Source organism: Puntigrus tetrazona, chromosome 22 (genome assembly GCF_018831695.1).
Source record: "Puntigrus tetrazona isolate hp1 chromosome 22, ASM1883169v1, whole genome shotgun sequence".
NCBI classification, from domain to species: Eukaryota; Metazoa; Chordata; class Actinopteri; order Cypriniformes; family Cyprinidae; genus Puntigrus; species Puntigrus tetrazona.
In genome coordinates this window covers 5,862,072-5,872,520 of record NC_056720.1, presented here as the reverse complement: position 1 = coordinate 5,872,520, position 10,449 = coordinate 5,862,072, and the positions used below count along the sequence as shown (strand labels likewise).

Below are 10,449 nucleotides of genomic sequence, written 5' to 3'. Positions count from 1 at the left end.
CTAACAAGAAGTTGGTGCAAAGAAATTGAACTTTACACTCAAGTTTTCTGGAGCGCCTTGAAATCGCTGTGGTTAAAATCAACTGGGTGTGACCGACAATTTCAAAATTCCAGCGTATCCAGCAAGTTATGAAAGGTGTGAGACATTCCTTGTCTCTTTCAGCGAATCCCAGTCATGCTAATCCACTAATCCAGTCTTCGCTCCACGAAACAATAGGACGCGTGCTTAGCATTTTCAAAGAGATTTTATTACAAAAAAAGTCCTTAATACACGCTACTGTATGACAGACAGAAGTAAGAAAAAATAATATTTGGCATTAAATGTCCAAAAAAAAACAACAAGAATCGGTGATATCAAAAATGCGTACACAAATTAAGACATTTCACGACAAAGAAACAAACATTTCACAATAATGCAGCGTTTAGCTGGTAACATGTCTCTATCTGTGCTGCTTTCTTTGGCTTCAGGCAACACATACTAATGAAGTTTCAGAGAAAACACCCTTATGAGTGTAGATGACCATTCAACAGTGAGAAGGACACAATGTGCAAAATCTACTTAAAAATACAATTTACTTCACAAATGTACATAATCAAGGCTACAAGTACAGCTACAACAACATTTAAGAAGTTTGTCAGGTTTTCGTACACTTTCGAAAACAGTTTATTGAAGGTTTGGCATAAAACCATTAAGATCCACAGCTTTAGTAGTTTAAGAACTAAGCAAATGTCATTCACATTGTAAACGGCACGTTATCATACAGTTAAGTGACAAATTTTGTAGAATGAAAATGAAGCCTATTTTGCATGACTTTTTTGACAATCAAGAATATTTTTCATCATTACTGTACTTTGTCCAGGTTTTTTTTTTTTTTTTTTTTTTTTGCACTACAGTAATGAGAATTTATGAGGAAAATTTGCTTTAATTGGCTTGGAAAAAAAAAAAAAAAAAAAAACGTTCTTCATTGTCTTCATGCAAAATTTAATTTCTTATTTGTTCTCTTTTTTTGCATTGTGAATTTTTCATTACAAATAAGAACATTTTCCCACATTACCATATATTTCTATTGAAATCCACAATGTAATTACAATTTTAAAAAAACAATCTAAAATCAGGTTTATTTTCTTCCTCCAAAATATAATTTATTTTTTAAAATTGTGATATTATTTTCATAAAAATTAAGGGTGTTTTCCTCATTAACATAATTTGTCCAGGATAAAGTACTTATTTTAGGTTCTTTTAAGTAAAATCTGCAAATGCCAACATTCCTGTTCTTTACAATTGTGGCAATGCCAATTTTTTGCATTACGGTAAATGGGGAAATGAGCTGTAAAATGCTCTGAAAATAATATCACAAATCAAAAAAATCTAAAACCAGGCTTAATTTTCTTTGTGCAAAATCTAATTTATTTCTTCTTTTCTGACATTATTTTCACAGCAATTGACGTTTTTTTACATTACCGTAGTTTGTCTAGGATTTTATTTATTTTTTTATCAAAATGTGGATATGTTTAAATACCTAATACGTAACCATTTTTACAAATGACTTTCATGCTATTTGATATGACATTTTTGCATTACGGTAATAAGAATCTGCTTTAATTGCTTTGACGGTAATATCAAAATGAAAACATTTCTTGCTGTTTGGAGGTGAAATACCTGTTTATTAGCCCCTATTAGCCCATTAGTCTAGTACTTTTGCAACAAGAATACAGTGCTACTCAGAAACGTGTTTTGAATATTCTTGTGTAATAATATACAACAACATATAAATATAAAAAAGGCAGCACAGCCTGACTAGCTCTTCTACAATTTTGGGTTCATTTCCGCTTTCGAAAAGTCACCCAAGTCTACTAAGTTCCATGAGCTGAAGTGAGTAACCAAAGGCGAGAGTTAATTATTACTTAATTTACGACCGCACAAGATCTGTGTGAGTGAGCGAGATGCTGAAGTGTGGAACCTCGGGCTAAAAATAACCTGTTTTAAGAGTTGAGCCTAGTAAGTTTATACACAACGCTTTCTGCCTCTCTTCAGGCTCGCGGTGAGATGGGACGGGATCCGTTTGCCGTGGTTACCCACCCGGCTGACCTAAGCCTTGGTTTCCAGCGCGAGGTCCATGTGAACGTGAAGGAGGAAAAGCCTCTCCCTTCCCCCCGGCATTCCCAGGCCTCGGGGGGGGAACTCGGCAGCATTCCAGAGAACGCCGGAAGATCTGAGGACGGAAAAACAGGGAATGAGTTACACATGTCGACCTCAACATGCTTCACCTACGGTGCAATGGTATGCGTGCGATTAGTAATCTACAAACACTTGCTAACGAGATCACGTTTGGTATGCTAAGCTGCTTTTCATTTCAGAAGAGCTTTAAAACAAGCACTATAAAAGTGTTCTTGCCCCGTTAAATGCGTTTCATCCCCTGAAACATGTAGGTAATGAGCTCGCTCGTGCCTAATTTCCACTTTCACAACATGTTTTTCCACGACCTATAAAACAAGCTGTTCCTTTTAGATCGTTTTTTTTGAGCATGTTACCTATTAAGAGCATTTTATTTAAGGTTAAGCAATGCCCGGAGAGCAACAGTTGCAGTTATTATGATTACGTTTCATTGTTGAATGTATTTAAGATTTTAAAATGTAGCATAATACAATTACACTGTTATACTTATTCATTATTTTGCAATTGTTTCTATTGTTGGTAATGTATTTGTATGCTTTCCAGCTGGGCTAAGGCTGGGATTGACACCGTCGAAGCTGATTTAGAGTTTAACGGGGTTAACAACGCTGTAAAGTCTAGATAAAACTGTGACCTAACAGCTAAAGCCAGCCAGCTGATCCGTTCGCACCCAGCAGCGTCTCTTGACACCACCACACGTGTTTCCATGCGTCCCCTGGTGTAATTAAAGGCTTGAACCCCTTCACCGGCGGACATAATGATCTTTCTCTAATCAATACCGTGATGCATGAGGGTCAGAGTTCAGATCTGGACAGAAAAAGGTACCGAGCTCACTCCAGCAGCATTAAAAACACTAGCTTCTCCCAGCAGTTTCAGAGCGGTTATATTTAAACCGACGCGTCCCGTATTTCATACCTTCGTGTTATTTCTGGGACGTGGCAGACGCTTTAATTTAAGATGTGAGAAGCGACGCTACGCAAACCACATGAATGCTTAAAGTGCGGTGAAGTGAACTTCTGAGCGTGGCGTAAGCGCTCGTCCATCAGCGTCAGTGCTCTCACCGTCCCAAAGCGGCAGCGAGACAGCTGACCTTTGACCCAGTTCGCAGCCCTTGGAAATTCCATTAAAGCGAGAGCCTAAAGAGCCAAACGCATGCCCGGGATTCAATCAGCTTGTGTTTAATAGATTTTACAGCCTTGTTTTCATCACCTAGCGCAGCCATAAACTGAAAACCTTCTTTTTTTTGGTCTTTATTGCATTTACTTTACTCTTCCAAACTTACTACTATGTTTTATTAGTACATTAAAATATATATATATATATATATATATATATATATATATATATATATATATATATAAAAAACATATTTTCTTTTCTGGCTTTTAAGGACCTGATTTACTAACAGCTTGCGCCAGTGCAAACTCTCTTTTGGCGTTAAAATAGTAAGGCGGTATTTACTATAGAATTAGCGCTGAAAGGGCACAGACAGTTATTTTCGCACGTGATCTTATTGGATGTACATTTCTAGAAGTTTCCCTTTCAGATGCATAATTTATAGAGGAAGAGAGAAAACATGTAATCACGCAGCGTGGTTTTCTAATGTTTGTGCTCATCAAATCACTGCCATTTGCGCGCATTATTTAAGGCGTCTTATAACGGGCGGAAATTAGCGCTGCTCTTGGTAGATTGCGCTGGTCGTTATAGAAATGATCCGGCTGCGTCTGTGTTCTTTATTGTGCGCGCCGTGAGTAAATCACACACAGGATGTTTCCCTCCTGTCTGCGTTTTTAAGGACTTACGCCAGTATGCACTCTATCCCTTAGCATTCAAGGTTTTATGTATCTACTGCATTCATGTCACCTTTGTTTTCAAACCTATTATATAGAAATGATCTTCATTTTAACCTTCATTCTTCACCAATGTCAAAAAAAACTGTGACGTAGGGGTTCGGCTCGAGCTCTTTCCTGATGGTTTTAGCAGCTGTAATGAGGGTCACGGGGTGAATTAATGACAGCCGTGTAAACTACTGTGCTGATTGATCTGTGATGTGCTCCTCTAACGGATCAATCCCAATCAGCACCTTATTTATTAGGAAACGCCCTTTCTTTCTGTATATCCCGCCTCTCAATATTCCGCCAATGTTTACTAATGAGCAAGAGTGCGCAGGTTAACACATAAATCACAGCGTGACAGGCCTAGACCAGTCTAGATCTCATTGGCATTTTCGTTTGCATAAATTCTTCGCAGAAGTGAGCTCTAATTGATCCCTAAATAACGAAAACACGGGTCTTTTCAATCTGCGTGCCCCTGGCTCGAAAAACAAGGATGGTTTGTATGCTGATCGCAACCTTTTCGCCTCCTCTGATGTATGAATATTATGCAATTCTGATTAATTACACCAAGCGAGTTCCAGCTGAACGACCCGTTTGATCTATTTATGACTGGTAACCAATTTGAGGCCTTTATATTATTCAATTTCTTTCCGCAGGTCCCGCTTCCAGGACAAAGGAGTAAAAAAAAAAAATCCATTAACTTTATGCAGATCCATGCGCGCCGCGAGGGCTCAGCAGGACGCGGTGACTTTATGCACGTGTCGGGCATGAAAAACCAGACGCAGATGCCAGAATAAAGGATCTTTCTGTTAGCGTTTCGGATGGCTTTTTAAAAGCCGCGCATTAATAAAACATTAGTATCGACCGTCAGGGCCACTCTGGTCCGCCTTCATGGATAATAAAGCCGTCCTAAAGGCCAGGGAGTGACCCTTGACCTAGATCAGGTGTGTCATGCAACAAACAGAGACTCATATGGTGTATATTGGATGGGTGCCAGTTACGACAGCCTGCTCTGCAAGACCAAAGAATGAGAAGATCTTGATAACTTCCTCCCTAGTGCTCAAGTTACAGTTTGGATTACTAGTCTTGCCAGCTAGAAAACATTAAAGTCGCCTGAAGACAGGAAATATAATTCATCTGTAACCATGGAAGTACAAATCAAGCAAAGGCATTGTGGGGCACGGTATTCACAAGAGTTTTAAAATCCATGTGTTGAAGTACACATACTATATACCAAGTATGCTAGCAGACCATTTCAAACATAACCCAGTTTGTCTAAGCAGAGTTTTTTGGCTGCTATTCCTGTTAGCTTTGAGGTATCAGTGCTGTGTTAGGCTACATACCTCAATATAGGAAACCAATCTGTATGTGCCAAATTATTTAATGGGGATGTTAGAGTAAATAAAGACAACTACCTCAGGTTGGGATAGTAAAAAGTCTATTGAGAAAACTGCGTTCCAGTGAATATCTCAATGGTTAACTACACCAACTCAAAGTAAAACAGTGACTCACTCCAATGATATGCGGTGACAACAGGATCTTAGTTTAAATGGGCGTAAGAAATTATCTAAGACTGTACACCTTTGGTGCAAAGGATATTCTTAAGACGTACTAGAAGTCTGCAAAAGCAGACATCAAAGAGAAGGAAATTTACTCTATTTGTTTTCCTAGCCCCGTTACGAGATGATGGCTTCTGAAGCGGTGTGTATTTTTAGTTTTAAGCTGCTGGCTGCCAAACGCAGCAAAATATAGCTGCACCCTATTCCACATGCCGTTTCTGACAAGGCTTATTCTGTGCAAAAATCAACGGCGAATTTGTGACATTCAAAAGAGCTGCACTCTCAAAGAAGGATAAAAGAGTCTTGTCAGCAGCAGCCGTGCAGATCTGGGGCCTCGCAGGCTCTCTTCTGCCTGTCTCCACCCAAACCATCTGTTTATTATTGAGGAAGGGCAAACAGCAGTTCCCCTAGGCATCCGTCCATTAAGTGAGCGCTGAGCCCTCTGTAACAAGCTGCGAGTGTGCTAAACAAGACGAGACGTTTTAGAAGCTGAACTAGCGAGAGCTATTTTTCAAGCAAAGGCCTGTTTTACAACAAATAAAGAGGTGGATGCCACCTGACGAGTTCCAGCCTCCGTTCTTGAATCTTCCTGCCAAACATTAGGCCTCAATCTCAAAATAAATACACCTTCTCTAAACATCATCAGCCATTATTTGAGTTTGTTATCTGTCTGGCTACTGTGTACCCTAGTGAGAACAATAAGCCCTGACATTTATTTAGAAGAAAAGATGGAGGATTTGTAAACAAGCCAGGGAAGCAAAACCATACGCTGTTTCAGTGGAGCAATGTGTAAAAAAAAATGGTGCAGTCTTCACCATAGGCAGAACTACAAGCATGAACCTGATCCTCCTCATGCTGGAAGCATTTGGAAAAGCCTGCACACCCCAAAGAGACGCATTTACTCTGTAATTTGTGCTGCCACATTCTCTTCAAACTATTAAGGAACATTTCATCTTTATTTGACACCCAACAGCACTAATTACGGGTAGGCATTTTTCATCAACACACAAAATCACTGCTTTATACATCTGAGAGAGCTTCGCAATGCAAATGTTGTCAGTTGGACAGTAATACCAGAAAATACTCACAAAATCAGAGATGTGCTTTTTTCAAGATGGAAGGTACTTCCAGGTGCTGACAAATGCTGTTGGGATAAGTGAATATGGCACGCTTGTTATGCTGTCCCATGAGTCCGTTGAAGGGTCATAGCAGTCCAAGGTCTTACACCTCTGCGCCCCAAAGTAGCCCCCAACCACATACAGGCGATTCCCCGATGCCACAGCATGACAGCTGATTCTCTTGGAAGTCACATCACCAAACTTGGTCCACTGGAAGGTCTCGCTGTTGAAGCGGTACGCAGAGCTCGCAGAGAACTCTGTGTCTCCGCCAATGACCACAACATGGTTCCCAACAACTGCTGCAGCCGTATAACGCCAGAGTTGAGGACAAGTGGCCGGGACTGTCCACCTGTTCTCACAGGGGTCGAAGCACTGAACCTTGGGATACTTGTCCCTGTTAACACTAGTCCCTCCGAAGGCAAAGAGTTTGTTTTTGGCCCCTACGACGGCAGCGTTGCTCACGCCCTCTCGAAGAGGGGCGACTAGTGTCCACTTGTTGGACTGGGGGTTGTACTGCTCCACTTGTTTAAGAGACACAGACGGGGACGCAGGGAACGACCCCGCGAGGGATGTGTGCCCACCTACTACATACAGACTGTGGTCAAGTTCTGCAGAACCATGTCCGAATCTAGCAACGAGCATCGGGGCAGCTTTGGACCATTCGTCATGCAAGGTGTCGTAGACCCAAACGTCTTTCGAAGCCCCGTTTTCAGACCCACGACCGCCTGTGACATATACTTTGCAGCCAATGGCACAGGCGCTGCACTCCTTGCGAGGGCTAGGAAGGTCAGTTTTGGGGGTGATCTCCTTTGCCTTGTGATCAATCATGTACACTTTGTCGCACATGAACGTCTGGCCTCCGAGAAGCAGGAGAGCTTGGCTGACCTTTCGGGGTCGGGCGCAGAACCCTGTGACCACACCATCGTTCTGCAGGATCTTCATTTTGCACCGGACAGCGTCTTCCACAATCTCACGGCCCACCTTGTGTCCCATGACGAGCTCCTCAGATGCGACATTCTTCAGCAGGTAGGTTTCTGGGAGCAAGGCAAGTCGAACACAGCGCAGAAGGTCGGGAAGATCAAGATGCCTCCTTCCGATGTCTGCTCTGACCCAGTCGATAACAGCCTCGTACGCAATACTTTCGTCCTCGACCTCCAGCTCCTCGCTAAAAACGAGCTCCTGAACTTTATCTTTGGGCAGGCTCAGGAAATCTTCGGTGTGGTACAGATTAGCGAAATTCGCCAGGCACATTCTCCAGGAAAGTTCGTACAGCCTCTGGCACTGATGAGCATCGGACAGGAGCATCATTCCGAGGCAGTTAGATGGATGTAGATTCTTCTCCAGGAATTCTGCGGCGGCGTCACGGATGTCGTGGAACTGGAGCATGTCGCCAGCCTCCAGCAAGGACTCTGCATTTTCCTCATTAATGATCACCCGGGCTGAGTAGGCGTAGTCTAGCAGGAGCTCCAGGACCTCCGGGTGCAGAGAGTCGTGGAAGTTGACCTCGGCATCTCGACTCTCTTTTAGGCCACCACTGAACATGGCCTCAAAATAGCGGCTACATGAAGCCAGAACAGCTCTGTGGCATGGAAATGCTCTATGTCCAGCACGCAGGACTACATCCGTGAAGACACGTCGCTTGCGGAGGAGGTTGAGTTGAGTAAGCAGGCTGTCTGCATGGGACGTCTTGTGGAACAGCTGGATGTTCATGGACCCAGAGCTTGACCTCGACTTTCGGTTCTCGTGATTACTGACAGACATCTTTAAACTGGATAAAAGACAAAAAAAAGAAATCATCCCTTCTGATAAAGTATTACCATCTCAAATCATCCGTGGACATTCATTTGATAGTACTCAGAAGGCCTATTGTTCAGCAGTGTTTAAAAATCTTTAACATATAATTAGATGGTGGATACATAATAGTTAGGGCAATTACACTTGGAACCAACCATCTCCTTGGACAGCAGTAAACCCATAATCGTTTGTTAAACAGCAATAAAACATTACAGCTTTTCGTTTACCTTGAGATTGTACTCCCTTTCAGTACAAGGGTTAATGATTCATGGGAAATGAATCACCGCGTTCCTCTTTGATCTCTGATTAAGTTACTGCTCTTAGCTATCATTTTAGTTATGCATAAAACAATCCAACACTGAACAGCGGTATGAAAACTTACTGTCTAATACGAATGTGAATTGTGAATGAAACTAAATGCTGGAATGGTAACATTTCTACTTTTTTGTGTTGCGTTATAAATAATAGGATTTTAAAATACATTCTCACTGAAAACAGGCAACCAACCAAATTTTCTAAAGCCTTTAAGCACCCACTAGAACAAATTGAATCAACCAAGACACACTGATCCTTCAATTTACAATGGAAAATATAAAATACCATAGTAACTATATATATATATATATATATATATATATATATATATATATATATATATATATATAAATTCTGCATTAATGATTACCATGGCAACGCGTGCGTTTTTTTCACATTCATATACCTTAAGTTACATGTTCAAGTATTCAAGTACATCAGATTCTGTGTATTTTTCCTTAATTGTGCATGATATTCGCTGTCCTAACATTATTCCGCAACGCGTTCATTTACCATTAAGGTTAAAGTGACAGATTTTCACCAGACAAGTCTACTGAGCAGTACAATCAACACACACGCGTTCACACATTGCAAAGTTGTGTCGTACAATCAAAATTAGTGTGGGGGGGGAAAGCAGTATGACTTTACCTTATTTCCTTTCCACGCACGGACTTGTAAAGTATGCATTCGACCGATGAAGGCGCGTGTTACTTTAAGACGTCTCGCCGAAAGGTTTCAGTGGTAACGTTTCTCGAGAGGAGATCGGTCTGGAGTCTGCGAGGTCTGCCTGTTACACGCTGCTGGGGAACATTACTACCGAGTGAGCGTGTAGCGCGGATCTCAGTGGCTCCTCCTCTTCCTCGTGTGAAACGTCCAATCCTGGCGGAGGAGGTGATCTCAGGACGCGTTTTATTAGTAATCAGAAGTCTTTCGGAGAATGAGTGATTGTGCACATGTCAGCGTGACTGATACTGAAACACAATGCATGGTGGATGATTATTTTTTTAAGGCAAAAAATATCTAAAAATAACGGTTAATGAACAATGCGAATATTTTTAATACGGTATTCTTAAATTACACGGTACAATATTATAAATCAAAACATTTTTTTTTATTGTATATACAAAAAATCAATAGCATTTTACAATTTAATACCACCATACCACTATTGAGTCTGTCTGGTATTTAGTATCAATCCGCAATGTTTGCTTCCCAACACAGTTCTGAAGACGGGAGACGCGTGATGTTATTCTTTGCGTCTTTCTTTCACCTTCAAAGTGCTTGTTGTACTGTACTGTGAATAATTGAGCACTGTATGACTGTTCATTACTGTCAGACCCCCTGCCATCACTCAGTGCTCATGTCTAACAGAGTTATTAGAGCTTAAACACAGCCGTTACTGTCTCAATGGCCTGTTTACACAGTCTTCGACACCAATTATATCTGACTTTCCCAAAGAAATCCTTCTAGCATGTTTCATACCTTTAACTTCCACTGCCTGTTTGGGCTATAGGCACGTTTAGAAATTATTCATTTTATTATTATTATTTTTTTATTATTCAACTGATTTCTGAGGAGAAATTATATATATATATATATATATATATATATATATATATATATATATATATATATATATATATATATATATATACA

At 40.9% G+C, this 10,449-nt stretch overlaps 1 protein-coding gene across 1 annotated transcript; it reads right to left on the bottom strand.

Moving 5' to 3' along the window:
- Nucleotides 1–225: 225 nt before the first annotated feature.
- enc3 (ectodermal-neural cortex 3) lies at nucleotides 226–9,641 on the bottom strand. Its single transcript, XM_043222620.1, has 3 exons — nucleotides 9,442–9,641; nucleotides 6,655–8,452; nucleotides 226–2,212 (listed from the first exon to the last, which is right to left on the bottom strand). Exon 2 carries the CDS (start codon nucleotides 8,443–8,445, stop codon nucleotides 6,676–6,678), a length of 1,770 nt encoding a protein of 589 aa, XP_043078555.1. The 5' UTR covers nucleotides 8,446–8,452; nucleotides 9,442–9,641; the 3' UTR covers nucleotides 226–2,212; nucleotides 6,655–6,675.
- Between the last annotated feature and the right edge of the window lie 808 nt (nucleotides 9,642–10,449).